This window comes from Salvia hispanica, chromosome 6 (genome assembly GCF_029641045.1).
Source record: "Salvia hispanica isolate PSC_SH4W2 chromosome 6, Shi_PSC_v1, whole genome shotgun sequence".
NCBI classification, from domain to species: domain Eukaryota; kingdom Viridiplantae; phylum Streptophyta; class Magnoliopsida; order Lamiales; family Lamiaceae; genus Salvia; species Salvia hispanica.
In genome coordinates, this window is record NC_142697.1 from 35,809,227 (window position 1) to 35,832,481 (window position 23,255).

Here is a 23,255-nt window from a genome sequence, read left to right on the forward strand (position 1 = left end):
GTTATAGTTAACACAAAGAAATAAACCGAAAACAAGAGTAGACATCAAATACAACCTTTTTTTATAGAAGTCCAAAAACATGAGCAAAGCTCAAACAACTTACAACATAACAAAGACTACTAGAGAGTCTAAACAAAAGATTAGCTACTCAAAAAGGCAAAAGGTTAAAACATCAGGCCAAAGCCTAAACAAAAGATTAGCACCTCCTAAGGAACACTGTATTTGAAGACAAAAAACATGAAGAATCATATCATAGAACAAACAATGGAGCTAGCTAGCTAGCTAGACACACACCAAATACAAAATTTAATTATTGCATGAATAAGATGGTGGGGTGACAAGAGTCTAGAAACCCTAAAACCCCTAGGTAGGTAGCTAGGGTTTAGGTTGGTTGGTGGGAAATGAACCATTTACTAAAATTTTGGAGTGTTGCAAGATCAACCCTATAATGGTTTTGTGTGAAATTGTGGAAATCAGACCACTTGAAATCTGGAAATTGCCTCAGCCTCTCTGAGCTCACAAGATTGTTGGGAGGCTTAATCACTTTCTCTTCTGCAGGGTGCAAGAAATACACCATTGAAATTCTCCCCATTGATTTGTTCACCACAGCTCTATGTGGGCAGCTCTTGTATACTCCATTTGCTAAAGCCTACACACATAAAATAAGGAGATGTTCAAGTAAAGAACTAATTGTGTCAGTTGTGAAAAATGGATAACCAATTTCAACTCCTTTGATCACATAGTTCTACAGTCGATATCAGTCTTGCTAGATGTGTGCAACGCCAGTGTTCGAATACCATTAGGGGCGAAAAATATCATTTACTTACACTGTTACTTTATGCTAACCGTGCCTTATACATGTATATAAATGTATTCATGTGTGTGGGGAAGGGCTTAAATTGGAGTGGGGTCATGACTATAAGTGCATGGATATGTCTATGTTCTGATTAAATAGACATAGTGATATGGTTTTTGTTAGTCTGTTTGATCATGTCAACTTTTTAATGAAAATTACAACTTGCTTGAAAGGTGTGTTATAAATTCAAATATTCAATAATATCATCAACATATTAAGGGTTTTTCTCAATTTCGCTTATAATTACAACCTTTTGCAAGAAAATCATGACTTATAATATCAACATTTTAATGTATCATGTATCTCTTCTTGACTTCTTCTATTCCAAACATTATACTATTATAATTGTCATGTATATATTGAAGTATTGAACATTGTCACTTTTTCTAATTTTAAACTGATTCATAGTACTACATGTTACTATTATATACTCCCTCCGTCCCATTAAATATGCAACATTTGGGAATCGGCACGGGTTTTTATGTAGTGTTGTTTTGTGAGTTAATGAAGAGAGAATAAAGTAAGAGAGATGAAAAAGTAGAGATAGAGATGTTTCTATTTTAAGAAACGTTTCATTTTTAATGGGACAGACCAAAAATGAAAACGTTTCATTTTTAATGGGACAGAGGGAGTATGAAATAGAAGAAACTTTTTAATGGTACGTGGTACTGACTTACAGAGAAAGTGTCGCCGAGACTAACGACTAGGGCATCGGGTCTTGGCCTGACCGACTTCCATAGGCCGTCGGCTAAGACTTCGAGACCTTTAACTTGATCTTGGTAAAGAATGGTGAGAGCAGTGGGATCACAATGAGGTCCAGTACCAAGGGTTTGGTCTGGCTCTTGGCATGGAGGGTAGAAGTTGAATCTCAATATAGAGCTACCATCTTCAAAAAAATCTTTATAATGTTGTTTATCAACCCCCAAACTCATCCCTAATATCTCCATTATGGTTAGAGACAATTTTTTCATGGCATGACTATAGTTTTGGAAATCCAATCTGCAAAAAAAATAAAATATTTTTTGTTAAAAATTTGTATAGAATGACAAAACCAATTACTATTAATTAATAGAGTATGTTAAACAATCTGGCTGCTCACACAACTCTAATTAGAAAACATAAATGAAAATGTGAAAATATTTGATCATTTTCTAGATGTCTATTTTCTAAAACAAAATTAAAAAAAAAAAGATTTTAAACTTTTGATAAATTATAAAATATTTGATCATTTTCACGATACGGGTTTTTACACAACGATTCACACAACCAACTGCATTTAAGGCATGCACATTAAACACAGAGAAATCGAGAACTTCGATCGATAAACTCACCTTATCTTCTCAAAATCTTGACCAAACGCTGTTTCGAAAAAGAGGGTTTCCTCCGAATCAAGGCCATCTTCACGGAAAATGCAAGAAAAAATTTCTTTCCATGGAAGCTTCAAAGAGAAACGATCTGCATGTGCGAAAGAATAGCCCCAAATTTTGCCGGGAAGCCTATGAACCCTCATTTTTGCCTCTTTTGGGAGATTAAAGAAGAAATTTACGTGATCATTTACTGATTTTATGAGGTCCAAATCAACGCCATGGTTGATCACTTGGAACAAGCCGTGGCCGAGGCAAGCGGCTCGAACGAGGTCAGTGGTTCGGGCCATCTCGGCCTCTAGGTCGATGATTGGCTCGTTGAGTTCTTTATTTGAAGAGGTGTTTGACTCTTTAGGCCAAGTGAATTTTTCTAGATTTTGGGACAAATTTGGATTGAGAAGGGTGTTGAATGCATCGTTGGAATCCATTTGAGATGAGAACAAAAGTTGAGATTTGGGATATATTGCTTGTTGGAATTACATGTATTTATAGGAATAGGGTGACTAAGGTTTATGTAGGTTTTTATCGGACAATAAAAGTGTTAGTCATTTTCCCAAAATTTGAAAAGGAAATATTAAATCATGAAGGTTAAGGTTTTTTTAGGACAATCAAATTATTGTCATTTTCCCAAAATTTGAAATGGAAATATTAAATCACGAAGGTTAAGGTTTTTATCAGACAATAAAAGTCTTGGCATTTTCCCAAAATTTGAAAAGGAAATATTAAATTATGAAGGTTAAGGTTTTTATCGAACAATAAAAGTCTGGTCATTTTCCCAAATTTTGAAAAGGAAATATTAAATCATGAAGGTTAAGGTTTTTATCAGACAATAAAAGTCTGGTCATTTTCCCAAAAATTTAAAAGGAAATATTAAATTATGAAGATTAAATTTTTCTTAACTCTCTCATTCATGTATAAAATGATTTCTTGTTTAAAAATGTTTTTTTATTAAAATAAGAAAAAAGAGGAAAAATAAAAACTGAAACGGCATAGTTTGAGTACCAATAGGATGAAAAAGTTAAATTTTATGATTTCATATTTTGTTTTCAATTTTATGGAGTTGTCCAAATTTGATCGAACGTGGATAATTTAAGGAGAAATTGCATGTAAAGTCATTAACTTTTAAAATAGTTTGGTTTTTCTAGTGAACTTAAGTGCTGCATAAAAAGTCGTGAACTCTATTGGACTGTGTAAATTTTTCATGCGACCCGACCCGATAGATGTTCGACACAAACTTATCCTATGTGGCGTGCTAGAAGCGTGACTTGGCAAATGATAAATTTAGGGTTCAATTCGAATTGTGGAATATAATTAATGCTACTTTTATGCTGAATTCGATTTGTGGAATTCAATTTGTATGCTTATGTTGATTTGTATGGTGAATTCGATTTGAGAAATTAGATTGGTATGTTTTCGTTTGTGCTACTTGTATATTTCCTTAATTGAACTAGTAGTTTCCGTCAATTCATGTTTCAATCTTGAAATAAGTGGAAAGAAAAGGAATAGTATGGTATATCATGATTTCAAATCAAATTCGATTGCCAACTATATTTTGTCTGTCTATATATATATATACACAGATTTTCTCTTGTCAACATTTAGTTCTACAAGAAATGCTATTGATTATTTGTAAATAACTAATTAAAGAGGATCACGCATATAAATGTTAAATAAGCAAAATTCAAAATATTAGAAATCAAAATTATAAGCATACCTAATTTTCATACTTTTTGACTTTAATATATAATGCCTATTTCAAAATGAGGGACTTTTTAAGATAAGAAGGGTGTTTTTATTTAACTTCTAAATACTTGAGAATGATGATATTTAATGAAAATATCATGTTTATTTATCAGGAAAGTATCATGGTTGAGGATTATGATTTCTCGGATGATTTAAAAATAATATTAAAACTTTCTTAATAAATTATTAATTAAAAACAAAATAATAATTATATTATTATATTTTGTATTATAATGCATAATTTAATAATCATATTATTTTTTAATAAGTTTACTAATTTATTAACATAATAATAATGACAAATAAGTATAACAATTAACATAACTATTATTATAATTACAGTTATTTATTTGTAGTATAATTAAAATATTATTATGAATTTCTTAATTAATTATTAATTTATAATAATAATAATAATAATAATAATATAATAATAATAATAATAAAAATAATACTCCATCTCGTCAAAAAAAATAATTTTATCTTTCCAATCCTATCCGTCCGCCAAAATTAGTCACCAATTTATTACTTTTTTTTATCCTTTTATCTTCACGTTCTCTCTCTCTCTCACTTAAGGTCATCTCATCTGGTACAATTTGCAAAAAAACTCAAACTAATTTTTGAGTTTATATCACATCAAAAAGTAATTTTACACCAAACTTAAAATTTACACCATTTTTTGCCGTAGCTACAGTACACACCCATATTTAAAAATTCAGACCATAAAGGCCAAAAATTGAATTTAATTTGCCATCAAGCTCAACGTTTTGGAGTTGTTGTGGTCCGTTCGTACTACGTTAGTGAAATCCACGTACCTTTTTTAAACAAAACAAATTAGTTATAAAGTGTATGAGCAAATAAGTGTGTATGATGAAATAAAGTTAGACACGACATTGTTCACAATTGATGCAACCGGAAATCAACCACCACTTCTTTTTTTAACTGCATGATTTTAAGTAGCCTATAATCATACTTTTGATGCAAGCAGTAAAAATATTCTACTTCATATGTTCTATTTGAGTTATTCATAAATAAGAATATAGAATCATTTTCAATCCTTAGATTTAAGATATGTTGTAGATACATCTCCTTGGTAAAATGAATGCATATATTTGATTCAAACTCATTAATTTGGATGGTAAGACATTTTATCACCAACTAATAAGTTGAATATCTGAGTCACCTTGAATTCGTATACGACGGTGTGTATTAATTATAACCTAGAAGCATAAAAAAAGATAAGGCTGGCTAAGCATTGGGTTCGATTTTGTTAGAATTTGGGCTTATGAGGCTCAGCCCACTCTAATTTTGATTACACTTTTTGTTCAACTTTATAGGCTTTTTTTACTCAGAATAGATTGGGCCAATCAAATTGTATTCGATGGGTTAAAAGAGTGAGGAAAATTGTACTTATAATTATACGACCAATTCAATTTAGTAATAAAATTACTTCATTTTATTAGTTTCCAATTTCATAATTTTGTTAGTACTATTATGAATATGTGCATGTCAGCACAAGAAATATACGCGATATTGATACCATTAGAATATTATCAATGGAATACTTTGATACCATTAGAAAAATAAATTCATTAAATATTAATTGGTTCGTAGTTATAAATTGAGATACGATTATTACGACTCTATATGCATATAAAGGAATGTGATTTTGTGAAATATTTAAAAAGTTAGTATTGCATATTTGAGTGAAGTTAGTATTATTTCTGAATAAGTAAAATACACCAAAATGAAAACTATAAATTTTCTGCAATGCGTATATTCAAATGATAGACAAAGACGTCCTCCTAAGTATTTCCACCTAAGCATAAACAATGTAATTATTTACTAAATTACTTACTATTAAAACCAAAATTTTGAATCATGTACATTTGTCTTCGTGCGTGAGTCTGTCTGAGTGTTAAACATAAAAAAAGTCACAAATACTATAATATTTATAAATGTCATATTCCAATTTATTGAAAGTATGAACACGATCCCATGCCTTGATCAAGTTAGAAAAGCTCCAAATTGAGAAGACAAATAAGAAAGAGGTAGAAGGTTTTTGTGGGATTATTAATATGCACTAATTTGATATGTGATGCCAGAAAATGCCAAATTATTAGGTAGGAGTAACATGGTTTCTTTCATTGCTTATCTAGAAGAAATGTCCATATCCACTTCTTTTTGTTATTTTAAACACCATAATTTTGATTATTGATTGGTAACTCTTTTTAACGTATGATAAATCATATCTTAAATGGTAAAACGTTTCTCGTCCAATCAGTAGATTGATGGTTTATAAAGTTATCATGATTATAGGGGTAGATAAGGAATTATTATTGGTAGTTGACGTAATAAAGTTAGAGTTTTCATATGGTTCAAATCGTAAATATAGATGTCCAACGAGTTATTGACAACATAAGTGTGGATGATATTACGGTACGCGCGAGTTGTAATTCCAAATGCCCAATAGGTTCGGACTCTGAGTGACTATGTATTGTATGCAAGTGTGAATGCTTTGAAAAACAAACTTATACTATATACATGTCACACACACACACGTAGGGTTGCTCATGAACCGAGTTGAGCCAACACCGATGTGTTGAAGCTTGGTTTGTATGGGTATCGAGTTGAGTCCCGTACTTTGTTCATCAAATATGTCGAGACTTGCAAGCTTGTTTGAGCCTAAACAAAGTCTTATTTCGTCGTTTTAAGGTATTCCCCAACAATAACACATTATATTCTTAGTAAATGTGACTCATATTCCAATAACTCAATCAATTCATGTTCAATTGGAAAACTATTATAAAAATGAGACATACGCACGACAGTAGTGAGAATCGATCCTTGGCCATTCTTGTAAATCTGCCCCTTCGGAACCAACTGCGCTGCCCCTACGGACAATTTTGTACTTAATTGCATAAGAGGTAAATATAAATTATTTTTAATTCAAAAAATATTATATATAGTTTGGAATATTAACCCAAACACCAGCTGTCTTTTTGTGGTTTATGGAAAAAGTTAGTTATTATATATAACTCCATGTTTTAAGCTATCTCGTTAATATGGACTTTATTTTGAATTTGGTGAAAAGTTATGTGAACTTGTCTTTTTAATTACTATATTGCATATTTTGGACATATTGTATCTATCTCGAGACCTAAACTTTCAGGTCATTCACACTACAAGCACACATTATTTCTTCTCAAATTATTGATTATAGTGATTTATTATGCATAATGTTACTTACACGGACGTTTATCACTCTTTATCCCTTTTATTTTGAAGTTGAACAATCCAAAAAGAAAAATATAGTATTATTAATGACAAAGAGAGGGAGTATATAATAAAGGATCAATCAACACCATAAATAATAAATAGCACATGTGACACACGAAGTGTAAAGTTATTCCTATATGAGAGAGCTTGGTTAGAGCAACCACATTAGTAGTATTATGTAATTTTATTTTAGTTATTTAATAAAATTATTTATTTATTTTTATTCATAAATCGTATTTTAATATGTAATAATAATAATAATAATAATAATAATAATAATAATAATAATAATAATAATAAATGGTAACTGTTTTAAGTGGTTAAGATCGTAAGACTATCTCCAACCAATTTCACCAAACTCAAACCCATTTTTGAGTATACGTCACACTAAAAAGTAGTTTTACTCAAATTATTTACACCAAATTCAAAAGTTACACCATTTTTGAGTTTTTGTCTCACAAAATTTTTGCACTAACACCATATTTGTTGTTTCACAAAAAACATCAAAAATGGGTTTGAGGTTGGTGTATAGTTGGAGAAGATTTTTACACTAATTAAAACTTATTTTTGAAGTACGGTTGGAGATGGTCTAAGTGCTAAAAAAACGAGTTGTAACTTGTAACCCATCCAAACAATGTAAATTTTCATGAGAAGAAAAAAAAAAAAAAAAACATTAATGAATTAGTACTAGTATTTATAGAATAATGAAATGAACCAAAGCCTAATTAAATAGGTTTTGACAGAAAGCAATAATTGGCACATGGTTGTGAACTTGACATTGCAGCAAAGTAGATTGGTTTGGTTAGAGCATGTGAATATCAACCCTACATATTATTTTATTTTCTGATTTATTAATATATATGTTACGTTTACTATTCCTCACTATTTACAACTACCGAATTAATTTATATTATATTTGTTCCATATCGTCTTATATTTAAATAAACAAAATCCTTATCCACAAATCAAATCAAATCAAACCCATTCAAGCAAAAAACAATCAACCCAATTACTAATGTTGGTGATTATTATCTATTTTGATTTTTTTTTAATATAGGTATTTAAAAAATAAATCTGGATTGAAAATATTACATTTATATATGTATTTGACTTACAATTCGGATAACTTGGTTGGAGGAGTGAACCTACGACTCAATTATTGACACCTTGGAGAGAGAAAAAATACAAAAAGCAACTTATTATAGCAAATTAAATAAAGTTATAATAAAAACATAAAATTTACATCAATTTGGTTTCAAACAATTTTTTTTTTGGCAAAATAAAACATAAATTTTCAATTTTTTGGAGGCCGGAATTTAATGAGTGGCATTTCATATATATGTGATTTGCTTAACCTTTGAAACATAAAAGGAAATTATTTCAACATTTTTTATATATTAAATCACTAGACTTTCAAAATTAAATTGTTGTAGTATCATATATTTCTTTATATTATCGTAATTACAATGAAAATAAATCTTGCATGCATGCTATTTTAATTTTCTTGAACAAAACATTTTCTTATTAGTGCATAAAGAAAAAAAAAAGGAATAACTGGTAAGGAAAATAAAAATCAATACTTCTTTTATAAAAGTAAAAAGAGGATAATGTTTGGCTGGATTGTGCTTGAAAAACAGGCAATGTTTGGCTGGCCTAAAATTCTTTGTAGGATTCCATAAATCTGAAGTTATGGGTGCACATGATTCCCCAATCTCCACCAACCAAAGTAATGGTGTTCGAAAATAACACACACAAATCACCAAGAAAAAGACAATAAAAACATTGGAATTTATAACATAGTTCGTCCTTATGATAATGAGACTATAATGTCAAACCATAGATATTCACTAGAAAAATTGAATGAGAATAGACTGAAGTTTAAAATTGTTCCTCCATTTTGTCCAATTTTTTTTTGGTACTATGTGTGATAGTTTTACGCCGTATACAATATGTTTTGATCCCATATATAACAATTCTGTTAACAAATTGATGGTCAACCGCATTTTGACGTATTAGTGACTTAAATATCATTCCAATTACAAGATTTAAGAAATCTTTTAATAATACAAAAATTATAGAAAAAAATATAAAAGGATATTCTTCTTCTTTTAATATTTAATTTAAATAAAATTAAATTACTAATCAGGCAAAGATGTTGTGGATTGTGAACTTTTTGACAGAACCGTTAAATCGGACCAAAACACATTTTTTAGGAATAGAAGCTCTCGCCATACCTAATGTGTATGACCAAATTTTTTTTCAGGAAAATATAGAGGATCTCTTTTAAATTTTAATCGTGAGAATAACACTTTAACATATTATTGTATGACTAAACCATATATCAGAGAGAAAAACCATAATAAGCATACTCCAAATTCGTGAGCTCTGATTCTAATCTAATAATCTTTATGAGACTCCTCACCTATCATTTTACAATATATTTGAGATTTTGAAAGATTGTTTTGCCCACCATCCACCATCCAAACGTGTCACATGCACTTTCTTGATCTCTTTTATTAATAACTTTATTAATAACTATCTCATGAATGGTAAGACACGAATTAGTATATGTCCCATCAAAATATTTTCAAACAAATTGTCCCTATAGTATTTCAACGTCTTTATCGAGCTTGTGTCATATTTGTGTAATAATTTTAATTTGCTAACTATACAGGAGAAAGTAAAGTCTATTAGAAGCATTATGAGTTCACACTTAATGATTTTAATCTACATAATGACACGTTAAAAGGTGATTAATTTGATCATATTTTCAGCTGATGACTAAGAACTAGCCATCGTGTCGAATTTATTTATTTTTTAATGAACGGAATATTAGGCTTTTAAAATATTCTGTATACGTTTCTAAACATATGTCACATCTTTTAATATTGTTGATAAGTATTGGTTGGAAATATTTGTACCTAACCACGTCAAATTCATGAAGCCCTCAAATCGAAAGTTTAGATTATAATTTTTGCATTGGATCAGATTTTGGTGGTCAAAAGCTGTCACTATATATTTATTGAAAAAGTAGATTTGATTATAATTAGGGCCTGTAATCCGATTATAATGTATTTATGATTTATCAAACCTTTTTTTCAGTTTCTCACCGCTTTTGAAGTAGATTTGATTATAATTAGGGCCTGTAATCCGATTATAATGTATTTATGATTTATCAAACCTTTTTTTCAGTTTCTCACCGCTTTTGAAGGCTGATCAATTATCATAATTAAACAACTTAATTATCATGTAAACAAGGTTGCAAGATTTTGTTTTTCATTTTTGAAATATTAGTATTCTTTTGGAGGAGAATCCTAACATTTGTTTTCCCTATAATTTACTCCATAATTTTATTATTATCTTAACACTTGTCCCATTCTAATTGAAGCATTTTCTCCCTATTCATAATTATTTTTATTTTATTCACTCCCCATTTAAAGAACTTTATACTGAAAAATATGTGTTATTTAAATTGCTTTATAAATACTGAATCAATTATTCAAATCATTCAACACATGCATGCTCCACAAGAGATTATTTACTACTACTACCAATCATTTTGGAATCATAATCTCATTTTAATTATTACTACTTTATGGAGTACTTAACAAAATAAATTTGAAAATAATGATAATTAGAGACCAACGGTAACGTTCTCACTCAAACGAGACCCTAAACATAGAAGAAAATTTAATAATAAAATGAATATACAAGTTCAATTTTTGGAAGCAATATATTATGTATGTCACAGAATCTGAAAAGTCGATTTAATGTTGATAAAATGATTATTTCCATTGACTTTTGCTAATTTAAATATAGGTAGATTATAGTCCTCTCCTACAAGTTTCATTTGCATCAAAGAATTAATGCCGGTCGTAATTAATCATGAATAAAAATTTAATTCTACAGACTTTGTAACAATTTAAAACATAGGCCATGTGATTAGATGAACCGTATACACTAAAAAAATAATTATTCCCTCTTACGTGTTGAGTGCATCAAGATCATTACCATTGATTAACCTGTATTATTGCTAACAACTTACTTAAAACTTTGAGATCATTAGTTGACTTCGTATTTTCTTTTTCATGTTCTTACCTAACATGTTTTCATCATAATGAACTTCCAAATTTCATCAACATAACTTTCATTTGCTAAACTTTTTGTGTAAGGGCATAATAGTTAAAATTTAGTCATGAATATAGTACTCCCTTTTGATGTTTTAATTAATGGCTAGAATGGAACATCAATTCTTAATTAACGATGGCTACGGTGAAATCAAACCTGAGACATTTGATCATAGATATTATCATTTTACCACTAAATCAACTCACACACTAAATCTAATTTCTTTATACTTAGGGCGGAGAACGATAATGTGTACACGAAAAAATATCCTGATAATGTGCAATTGATAAAAACATGAGAAGAAAAAGTGATTGAAATATAAAAGAGGGAAAAAGTAAAGACGAGCACCGAGACCACTGGTGGATCTAGACGAGCACCGAGCACCGAGACCATTGGCGGAAAATGTCCCGAAAATAAAAAAAAATTGTCATTTTCGCCCTAAACCAACGTACTAGTATATATTTCGCCCCATCCGTTTATGAATCCTGGATCCGCCACTGACCGAGACATATGAGCCATAACGAATTTGATTTCAATGATAACCACAAACTAATTTGCTATTAAACCATGGAATAAGGTTGATAAACAGATCTCCAATACATGATTAATTAGTAATCACTAATTTCCTTCCAAGAGATCATACTCATGATCATCTTGACTAATTAATTTCATTTAGATTTATCCCAAAACAACTTTTTTTTTTCTTTGAAATACATACATACATACATAAGTAACACATCACAAAATTAAAAAGTGTATCTAAACCTATAGAAATCAATTACTACTATTTGTCAGCAACTGTATAATCCATTAGCCTCAAGAAATCATGGCATGAATTCAAATTGAAAGAAGCACTTTTCCTATACTCATTTGGCTGAGATGGGATCCCTATAGACAACTCCAAATCAATCCCACCGCCGCCGCTTTCCTCCTCCGGCAGCGGCGGCAGGGACTCCTCTGTGGTGGTGCTGCTGCACTTGGTGTTGTCAGCTGATGAGGAGGTGTTTTCTTTGGCTGCAGGCGAGCTCCGAAAGTTGATGCTCGCGGCCGGATTGATGGGACGGTGGGTTTGTGGGTCCGTGCCGCGGCTGAGAAGCTTGCGTTTGATGTGCGTGTTCCAGTAGTTCTTGATTTCGTTGTCCGTTCTTCCCGTCAATCTCCCGGCTATCAATGACCATCTGTGACACAATCATTTGAATTTTAAATGTTTGTTAGAATTAAGAAATTCATTTTATTAAATAATTGGAAGATTATTATAGAGCATTTAATTTAATCTTATTTTGTTAATAAGTTCAATTTTCGCCCAATTGCACGAAAACCAATTTAAATGTGGTTGGAATCCGACGTCATTAGCAAAATCAAATGTAATTAAGTTTCGAATTAGGGGGTTCCTTTGATAATCAATAGTTATGTTTCTCTATTTTAGGCCGTCCATAAAAATAGTCACTTTTTTTATATATAAATTTCCCACCCTAATTAGAGGTGATTCATTTTTTAGTAATCATTCTTAAATATTAATAACAAGAATCAACTAGATCAAACAAAACCAATCACACCTAAGCAAAACATAACCAATCAAACGATTCTAAGAGGAGCATCCTTCAATAAAATAAACAAATCAGAACAAAACAATCGTTTTTATCAATTTTACATTAAAATTTATGTTGTCGACTGTGTCGAGACTTTTGGCAGTGGACAAAGTTAGTATGGAATAATTAAAATCGGAATGCTTAGTAAGTTATACTATTTCATCAAGAATAGCATCAAAAAAGGGAAAAATGTGATCAAGATTAAATCTGGAAATTCTCAAATGAAAAAAAAGCTACATTTAGTCTTGAGAGAGAGAGAGGCATACTTATTTCCAAGCAAGCTATGCAATTTAATAATGAGATCATCTTCTTCTTGGGTGAAATTGCCTCTCTTGAGATCAGGCCTCAGATAGTTTATCCATCTCAATCTGCAGCTTTTGCCACATCTCAACAATCCTAAATAAAAACAAAACAAATTTTTTATTAAAAAGAAAGACAGAGAAAAAAGGCTTGATCATGAGACATGCATGAGGGGGTTGTACCTGCAGCTTTAGGAAGGGAACGCCAGCAGCCCTCGCCGTGAGCTCGGATGTAGCTGATCAAACGCTGGTCTTCCTCTTTAGTCCAAGCACCTTTGTTAGTGTGTGCTTTTTCACAACAAGGTGATCTCCCCATTTCTTCAAAATTGAAATCTAATCAATTTCTTATCTATAAACATGGGACTATGAGGATGTAGAAGAATATGATGTATATTTATATATGTACTATATAAGTGTGTGTGTGTGTGTGTGAGAGAGAGAGAGATGGAATTGACCAAGTTGGTGAGAAAGACAAGTAGTTAATGGATGGGGTTGGATTTGGTGAGTAGGTACACTTTAACAGAATAGTTGGCATTGTGGTGTGATGTGGGCTCTATTATGCAAAAATTAGTAAAGTGTCGTGTGAGTTTCACATCATGAAGTGATTATGAAGTTAATTAGCATTAAAGATTGTATGTCCCACATGGGCTATCTTCATCTGCTTCAATTAATAGGGTGGCCATGGTGGGTAGGGGATGGTGGGGTAGGGTGAGGGAGGACTAAAAAAATTAATGGTTTGAACACACTGACATATGGTACGTCTAGTCGATCACAATAAGATAGATAATTGGAAGATAGAGAGAGATTTATGTAATTACGAACATGTCAATATGTCTGGACCATCGAATTTTTACTAGTGGAAAAGGGAAGGGACTGGATTTTTACTAATTTTGGTTCACAGTTTGGCTTGATTTTCTTTCGAGAACGTACGCAATTTTTTTAGAGTACAATTCACATGAGGTAGACTCGAAACCCCAATTTATTAGCTGGTTGTTGTTCGTCATCAAGAACATTTAGGTTTTGATTAATAAGTTTTTTCAAGAGAGCAAGAAACATAATTGAAAATAAGGAACATATTGGATCAATACAAAGTTGGATCAATACCAAACTCTTAATACCAAACTCCAATAGAATCATTGTCATACATTGGATTTACACTTTGATGTTCCTTCTAAGTGTGCTCACACTTTTTGGATAGGGATTTTAATACTCCATCCGTCCTTCTATAGTAGAGGCGTTTCTTTCCGGCACCAGATTTAAGAAATTGCATTTAAAAGTGAGTTAAGTGGAGAGAGAATAAAGTAGAAAAGGAAAAAGGTAGAGAGAAGAAGAGAGAATAAAGTAAAAGATAGTAAAGTAAGAGATAAGAAAAGTTGGTGTTTTTTGCCAAAATAGGAAATGACTCAGCTACAATGGACAACCAAAAAAGGCCTACGACTCAACAACAAAGGGACGAAGGGAGTAATATTTAGTAAATATATAGATGAGTAAGAAAAGTGAATCAACATTCATATATAAAGTTTATACGAAAAAACCAAAATTTGGCAAAAAAAATATACTTGCAAAGGTTAGATAAATGTTAGAGAAATCCATTCAAGATTGGAGCCATTTACAGTTGGACAACATTTCTCTACAAAGAATTAGTACTTGTATTACAAAATGCTCTATTACAAAACTAATTATAACAGTAATAGCACAAACAGCATAGTATTTCAAATCACATGAGCCGTTTCAAGGTAAAGAATAGATATACATACATATATTAGTGATGAATGATGCTCTATTATCAAATGTTAGTATACTATATCAAGTGTTGCATTTATGTGGGAATTTATGTGCGCGTGCTCGACTAAGCAGACCTCGTTGCGTTGCTGTTTTCGGATCTCCGACACATGCAATCTGGCATCGGGTGCATGTAGAGGGAGCTGCTCGGCTTCCTCACCTCGCTCCCCTTCACATCATTGTGGCGAAGCATATCGTGCAACTGGTGCCGGAAATCTTGCCATCTGCATAGACGAAGAGTATGAAGTTAACAGCGTTTGATGCCTACGAGGATTGATCAAGGAATTGAGAGAATACGATGTTTAACAAGATTTTCGACTAGGTCAAATATACGCTTTCCTAGGTTGCAGACGAGTTCGTGTATTATGAACAAAAATAGAGTCGGATCCTATGTTACATCATCGTGTAATATCTCCTATAGCATCTTCAGATGATCGCCACATTTCAGAAGAATCAAAAACCTTTTCGTACGCGATATTTCATAGATTTTTAATTTTTCATGATATGTGGCAATCATCTGTAGATGCTAACGAAAACAAAAAAACATCGTATTCAAACAAATTTTGCCAATAAATCACCAACGGTCTCAAGTGTATGGTTACGCTTATCGTCTCATCATAATCAAACTAACACAAAGAAGACAATTTTTCCTTAACTAGTCGAGCAAAAAGCCAGGTAAAGCGCAAGAGAGCCGAGCAAAGTCACAAAGAATACCTGATGTTAGGGCTATCAAACAGTTGAGCTAACTTTCTCTTATCCGGTTTAATCGTCTTTGCATGTCCTTCATAGAAGTAGCGTCTGTGCCCGACCAAGAAATGCGGAAAATTACCACCCTGAGTTGTGACGAATACCTCACTATGGAGGCAAACCGTGTAGTCCAGAGCTGCCAATCTCGACGAATGACCCTGAATAGCAAGATAATGCAATACAGACTTCAAAATCCTGAAATCGAGATCTCTATACATGCGTTCAAAGCTTATATTCATCTATTACTACAATAAAAATGTCTAGTAGCTAAATATATATAGAGATTTTATTTATCTGATACTATAAGATAATAATTCTTATGTAACTAAATCTTAAGTTCTTCAAAATTTAAAATATTGGCAATAGAATAGAATTTTATGTATAGTATCTACAGGATTAGGATAAACTAAAAACTTAACCTAAAAGTGACAGCCTAATTTCACTTAACCGGATTTGAATCCATTACGAGCGCAATTTACAAGAACATGAAGGAACATTTGCTTTATACGTTTAGTGCAAGGTTTGTAGTTTTTACGAAAAATAGATTTTTTCAATAAAAATAACCCAATCCTATATACGTGTAAGATTAGTATTTAAATTCATAGCTTTGCACGTATGATTTTTCTAGTACCACGAAAGGAGCAAGTTCTTCGGGGGAGGCCAGTGTATCCTTCGTCTCCAAACCAGGAAACATCTGCTTTAGAGGAGCCATATGCTTTTCCACTTTGTAAATTTTTCCAGCAGCGACATATAGAGATGTCGTGTTATCGAATCCCATGCCTCTTAGCATCATCCCGACCTGCAAAATATGATACGAAACTATGAAACATGACTACCACTTTTGAAATAACTAGCAAATTGGTATGAGTAATACACAGAAAAGTTGTGAATTTAATAAACGGTTGTGTTGCGGTAAAAAGTAACTTTCTCGTGTTAACTGTGAACCGAGCATTATTGTTATAAAAAGCATTATTTATATGACTCAACGATACCTCTAATGGCGTTAAAGGACACTTTCCATCGACACGATTGGCACCCGGTCTTATCACTCTACCTCTCCTTCGAAATTTCCCTCTCCAACTTCTCTCTCGAACAATATCCATGTCGTGCTTTTCTTCTTCGCCTCCATCGTATTTGCAACACGAGAAAGCTACCATATCCTTTCATAACAATATGCAAAGGTTGTAGTGAATAAATTGCAATATGGAAACAATAAGGCAACAATGACCATAGCTACGTCAAGGACAAAGAGAATACCTCTTCGAACCGAAGATGCACCGACACATATCTCCCTCCACTTTTAGAACTGGTTTTAACCATCTGATCGACCATCTTTGCGGCTAGCATCCGTATGGGTCCTGAAAATCGGAGTGCCTCAAAATTGCATAGGCACCGAAGTCCTTGGATGTATGGAGGAACTGCATGAGCCAATCTGTTAGAGAAAGGCGCAATGCGGACAGCCCTGTCCCACAATCATCGGAACCACTTCATTAAATATATTTTCTATTCTCGATAAATATATAACTTGATTCGCACACCAAATTCAGGTCAAGAATATACAGTAATGCATGTGAATAATTTGAAAAACTAATCAACAGAAAATACGACTTTTTTAAGTGTCCTACTAATGATATTTCTCTAAGGTAGGGATTTGAAATTTCACGTTTCATGACGAAGAAAACATGATACATATTTCGCATATCATACATCATAGTGGAACATCGAGACTATTTGCTGCACAACTAAGAAAAACAAATAACGAGCCCTCTCTCAGAGTTTCCACAAGTTTGAAAAGATTTACTGTATATGATAATTATCATAGGACAGGCCTTTATACAAAAAATGTCTAAACGTATAACACTTGTTCTCAAAATGCCCTAATGTATTAAATTGCAAGAGTTCGGTATTAAACGTTCGGACAAAGTAACATGGCGCACTAGGGTTACATGGATTCATAATCCGAACTTTACAAAGCACATATTTGCAGTATTCTCAGCCTTAAATGTACATTTGATCATGGTTTCGCAGCGAGAAAAATGAGACTCGGACATGATTGTTACACTATCCAAAGATATGCTACAAATGAAATGTTGGGACAGTTTTGTATATTTTCACTAATAGGGATGAATATACATAGGTGATTATGTAATCACAATGGCAAAGAGGAAGTTTGTGCAGGAAATATAATAATGAGAGAAAAAAAAGGTAGAAATCCGTACTTTAACTCAACCAGCTTCGGTAGAACCCTTTCAAGATAGTACTTAGGGCTTGACCATGCCTTTACTCTCAAATTTACGATGTTGCTAATATTGTTATCGAATTGGCGGAGTACATCTTCTGGAAGCTCTCTAATAACATTAACGTGATTTCTAAGAGCGTATATGAAGAAGTCCTCGTCAAATATATCACCAAACTTGCTGCAAAAAAATCAAAATATATCAAACTTACAATGAATAACATACATTTTGAAATTTTATCTGCCAGCGAATCCAGCGATTAGCTGAAAACAAGACTATTAGATTTAGGTTATTCTTAAATTATAGCTCGAAGTTTAACCTCATGTTAACTTTTGAGCCCGAATTTACGAATATAGTTTATGCTTATATCCGTTTTTCACCTAATAGTTCGAGTCAAATCATCTAAGCTTGACAACAAAGTCATCATAGTGTCAAAGTTCACTATAATTAAAAAATAATCCATATTTATATCACAAATTCACAATACAATTGGGATTGCTGCATTTTATTGTGCATTTGAGCTCGACAACAAATTCTATCACGAGTGTAGAACAAGACAGTTTCCGAGAAATGCTAACACAATAACAGAAGTACATAGTATTAGTCATTGCTGCACAGTAACATACACACGTGCCTAACATCGAAGTGTTAGTCCCATTTCGTTTGGTTTGATATATTATCACTAGATAGGCATACTATAAATAGGAAAAAATAAAAAAAATAAAAGAGGAAAGACTGCATGAACACACATTCCAAATTATCACATCTACGGCTTTCTTCCTCACCTCGAATCTCGCCAAACGCTATTTAAATGAAAGATGGGAATGACAAGTGTAGCATTCAATAAACCTGCCACTGCCACCGCATCACATATCTGTCCAGAGAATTGAGAAATCATTCAACCTCTCGTAACATAATGAAAAATCAAGAACAGATGATTGAACGATATTAGAAGTAGGTGAAACCACCATAACAAATAATTCTATACAAACCATTAGCATTCAAGCACACATACCGATAATCTTTGTTGGTTTAGACCCCCATTTGCTTCAATAATTAGGTAACCATTTGACGGCGGCAACTCTGAAAGGCCTTTACACATGAAACGTAAAGAATATTACATTAGCAGAATATCCCAAACAGAAAATTACTCTAAGCTTGTAAAGGAGTAGTACAATTTACAAAATATTCACAAAGCACAAATGTCAAGTTAATCTATATAGAGTCTTTGATTGCACGACCACTTAAACAAATTTTTCACCAGTATACACTACTCAGAATAATCAGTTTCATCGGCTACAAGCAACTCATAAACAAACACTATGATACCACAAAATCATATGTTACAACAAGATACAACCACCAAATTTATGCTTCCATAAGAAAGATCAAGAAAAAATTGACATCAATTCATCAAAGGATATTCTCAATGCAAACCTGGTTGAGAAACGGTCTGCTTAATACAAGGCTTCCAACCTTGACGCAGCTTCGGATTCCAAACATTCAATAACTGCATATAATGTCAAGCAGAGAATTAAGGGCCCAGGACTAAAAAATTTTGGGACGTTAGATTGTGACATTGTGTGATAGCTGTGAGTATATGCTATGAGAAGACCGGAAAGAACAATTGTAGAAGTTTGTCGTAGATAAGGTTATGACAACCAAACTATGCCCTAAACATAGCAAATTCTCGGAACCATGTAGTAAAACTGTGCATTAACTTAACCTTACCTCAAAAATCGTACTGTCCCAAAGTTAATAAATTCAAACTATGTAATATATCATTTGAATGTGGTGATCTAACTTACTCATTTCATATTGATTCAACTCATTCTTAGCCCAAATTTCTATTTCTTATCGAATTATGAGAGATTAATCGAATGCACTTCATAAATAACAAACATATTTATGTTACGACAATCAAATAAAACTAGTAAATCCCAAACAAACTACGTCTGAAAACTTCAAAGAACTTAACCACTACTCATATGGAACAGTGAACTCACAATCTATTGTAACATATTCAAAATATGATAATATCATTTTGAACATAGTGAACTAAACTGAATACTATGTAAAAGTGTATACAAATGCATATTCCTAAGCAAACAAACAAACTACCAAATTCATAGCCCAAAATTGTATTGCTTAACCCAATCCACTTTATATATCAAGAAAACCCATAAAAACCAAGTAAAAGTTCCAAACAAAATACTCTAAAATGTCAAATTACTTAAACCAGTACTCGCAATGCAGCAGTGAAGTCACTATGTATAACAAATTCAAACTATACAAACTAGTATCATTTTGAATGTGGTGATTTAACTAAACAGACTACCAAGCAAAAATGTATACAAATGCAAATTCCTAAGCAAACAAACTACCAAATTCATAGCCAAAACTCTATTGCTTAATCCAATCCACTTCATATATCAAGAAAACCAATAAAAACCAAGTAAAAGTCCCAAACAAAATACTCTCAAAAACGTCAAATTACTTAACCACTACTCACAAAACATCAGTGAATTCACAATCTATTATAACAAATTTGAACTATACAAGATATCATTTTGAATGTAAACTTAATACTAAGTAAAAGTGTAAAGAATGCATATTCCTAAGAAAACAGGCTACTAAACTCTATCCGTTAATCCAATCCACTTAATATATCAGCAAAACAATACAACCAAGTAAAGATCCCAGACAAAATACCCTCAAACACATCATAAAAGTACTTAACCAATAACACATGATGCAACAGTAACCACACAAACAAGATCAGAAGCTCAAATTTTGAAGAATTGCAAAAACCATCAATCACCATATTAGAGCTCCGATTGCTCTCAGCCTCCATGAAAGGCCACAGCTTCTCGAAAACCTGCGGGCTCCGATAGACCGAGCCCGGCCCGACTGCATCGGAAACTTCCCCGCCGCTCCTATCCACAGCATTAAACCCCATTGTGCCCATATACATAAGAATCCCAGAGATGTAAAGCAAGGGAGCAAACATAAGCACTCCTCTCCTTCTATACATTGCTGAAATCAGTAAACACCCAAATCTCTCCACCACATTCTTCAGCTCTCCTCTCCCCCCGCCGCGGAAGCTCCCCGCCCCGCCGCCGTAGCCACCGACAGCGGCGGGGGACGAGCTGGGGCTCTTCACGCGGCCGCCGCGGTGGCGCGGCGACGACGGCGGAGATAGGGAGCTCGCGCCGTTGCTCAGGCGGCTGAGCCCATGCATAATTCTTGAATCTTTCTCAATTTGCTCGAGGAAAAAGGGATAAAGATTGGATTTTTTTACCAATCCCTGCTTCGGCGCGGGGGCATCGAGCTTAAAGCTCAGATCTTTTGCATCAATGGCGGAAAAGAAACGGAATTGATTAATGGGTTTTGCTGATTAACTCGAAATCTTGAACTATCACTTGCTGTGCTGGCTATGGTGTAGCAGTGTGTGTTGTGTGTGAAAATTAAAGTTGTAAAAAACTTTGAATTGTGTGTGGAAACATATACAGCCCAATTGAAAGGGGCATTAATGGAGGTGGGGTTAGTGGGAAGTTAAAGTAGATTCAAGAATGTAATATTACATTTATGCAATTGAAAAGCTAAATTTAAATTAAATCAAATGCTAGTAATCAAAATTGTTAATTGCGCACTTTTGTTCAGAAGGGAGATTGGAATATGAAAGGTGCTGGAATTTTTATTCTTTTTACAATTCAAGAATGGAATAAATTAAATGCTAACAGTAAAGATTGTTAATTTCGCACAATTATTCAAAGGGGGAATGGAAATATGAAAGATCGACTTCCTTAATTATTGTTTAAGACAATGTTTGGAATATAATAATGAAATAGGAATTTAGGTGATCTTAATTAATTGGAATTGAAGAGATGGGTCGTGGTAGATGTCATCCTATAAATGTTAATTAAGACAATAATGATCCTTTTCCCATTTTTCTTTTGTCATTACTTTTTAAGAGAAGAGCAATAATTATGTTTTTCTTATGTTATTAGTCAATATAAACTGATTCTCACTAGTCATTTTGTTTGACTAATTTGGTAATGCTTTTTGCCTTTTTCTAAATCTATTTGGATATCTTTTCTCAATTACATAGAACTCTCGAAACTTGACATATGCAATTTTACCTAACATTTCGTTGATGCATATTTTCTCCATCTCATTCAAATTTACACGTGTTTTCCAATTTGAATGAGAAGGATAAAGCAATGCTTCATCTATTTTGCTAGTGGAGTCATTTTTGTTATTTTAATACATTTCATAACATTTATAATAGTAGAGTCATTTCCTTTTATTGCAAAAAATCAATATATTCTTCTTTCTTACTTTAATCTTTCTTATTATATTATCTCTTCTTATCTTTACCTTTTTCATTTCCTACTTTATTGACTACACTTAACACAATATTTCTTATTTCGTGTGTCAAAAAGAAACGCTTCCACTACCGCAAAACAGATGGAGTATATTATAATGCATGTTCCACCGTCCATTAATATTGTAACTATCACTCCTCGTCTCTTTTAGGAGTTGTTCGGTTTACAAAATTATATATCGAAATTAAATATGTAGTGTATTTGGTTTGTAAGATTGAATCTCACAACTCAATCCTAGATGGAAAATCATGTTAATTAGTCATAGACAATACTCTCAAACTAAAATAATCTCACAACTCAGATCTTATATTATATTTAGAAAACTGAACACCACTTTACTTTACTAATTAGGCATTAATTCATGTGTTCGTCCCAAATGTCTTAATTAGGATGATTGGAATAATTTGTTTATGTCACTATGGAATTACTAGTAGTACTCCATCCATCCACGATTTAAAAAACTCTTTTGTCATTTTTGTTTGTCTACAATTTATATAACTATTTATTTTATTCCATGATTTATAGAACCATTTATTTTATAAAATCATTTACTTTATTCTATTGATGTATTCCATTCACTAAAATATCAAGCTTTCTATTTTGAGAACGACCCAATGAGGAAGTGTAACTAACTTTATCATTCATGATTTATGTTGCAATGTCCCTCGACCATAAATGAAAATCACTAAATTGAAATGTATAAACATTTTGCTCTCGATACATACTAATAAAGTTACTACAACTAGTAAATAAATTAGTCCATCTAAGAAAAAAAATATGCTACATACTTTATGTGAGCATCACTCTCGATTGATGCATGTTTAACGTTGCTAGTTTCGATTT

The 23,255-nt window shown here is 32.3% G+C and overlaps 3 protein-coding genes across 3 annotated transcripts; all 3 read right to left on the reverse strand.

Annotated features, from left to right (window-relative positions):
* Positions 1-53: 53 nt before the first annotated feature.
* LOC125203937 (gibberellin 20 oxidase 2-like) lies at positions 54-2,648 on the reverse strand. The gene is made up of 3 exons (XM_048102456.2): positions 2,188-2,648; positions 1,534-1,855; positions 54-649 (listed from the first exon to the last, which is right to left on the reverse strand). Exons 1-3 carry the CDS (start codon positions 2,646-2,648, stop codon positions 383-385), a joined length of 1,050 nt encoding a protein of 349 aa, XP_047958413.1. The 3' UTR covers positions 54-382.
* Positions 2,649-11,992: 9,344 nt separating this feature from the next.
* LOC125205363 (myb-related protein 330-like) lies at positions 11,993-13,674 on the reverse strand. The gene is made up of 3 exons (XM_048104246.2): positions 13,442-13,674; positions 13,226-13,355; positions 11,993-12,548 (listed from the first exon to the last, which is right to left on the reverse strand). The coding sequence occupies exons 1-3, from the start codon at positions 13,572-13,574 to the stop codon at positions 12,155-12,157; spliced, it is 657 nt and encodes a 218-aa protein (XP_047960203.1). The 5' UTR covers positions 13,575-13,674; the 3' UTR covers positions 11,993-12,154.
* A 1,209-nt stretch (positions 13,675-14,883) lies between these two features.
* On the reverse strand, positions 14,884-21,547 carry LOC125205362 (O-fucosyltransferase family protein). The gene is made up of 10 exons (XM_048104244.2): positions 20,846-21,547; positions 19,462-19,534; positions 19,040-19,116; positions 18,810-18,898; positions 18,007-18,204; positions 17,045-17,249; positions 16,780-16,947; positions 16,419-16,586; positions 15,755-15,945; positions 14,884-15,264 (listed from the first exon to the last, which is right to left on the reverse strand). Exons 1-10 carry the CDS (start codon positions 21,263-21,265, stop codon positions 15,108-15,110), a joined length of 1,746 nt encoding a protein of 581 aa, XP_047960201.1. The 5' UTR covers positions 21,266-21,547; the 3' UTR covers positions 14,884-15,107.
* Positions 21,548-23,255: the final 1,708 nt, after the last annotated feature.

Coding starts and splice junctions, on each gene's coding strand:
- LOC125205362 (XM_048104244.2), bottom strand. CDS start 21,265: ATGCATGGGCTCAGCCGCCTGAGCAACGGCGCGAGCTCCCTATCTCCG. Junction 19,535..20,845: donor GCAATCGGAGCTCTAATATG/GTGATTGATGGT, acceptor CATTATATGCAG/TTATTGAATGTTTGGAATCC. Junction 16,587..16,779: donor GTCCTTTAACGCCATTAGAG/GTATCGTTGAGT, acceptor CATATTTTGCAG/GTCGGGATGATGCTAAGAGG.
- LOC125203937 (XM_048102456.2), bottom strand. CDS start 2,648: ATGGATTCCAACGATGCATTCAACACCCTTCTCAATCCAAATTTGTCC. Junction 1,856..2,187: donor CAAGATTTTGAGAAGATAAG/GTGAGTTTATCG, acceptor TTTTTTTTGCAG/ATTGGATTTCCAAAACTATA. Junction 650..1,533: donor GTCTCGGCGACACTTTCTCT/GTAAGTCAGTAC, acceptor TTATGTGTGTAG/GCTTTAGCAAATGGAGTATA.
- LOC125205363 (XM_048104246.2), bottom strand. CDS start 13,574: ATGGGGAGATCACCTTGTTGTGAAAAAGCACACACTAACAAAGGTGCT. Junction 13,356..13,441: donor TTCCCTTCCTAAAGCTGCAG/GTACAACCCCCT, acceptor GTTTTTATTTAG/GATTGTTGAGATGTGGCAAA. Junction 12,549..13,225: donor CATAGCTTGCTTGGAAATAA/GTATGCCTCTCT, acceptor ATTGTGTCACAG/ATGGTCATTGATAGCCGGGA.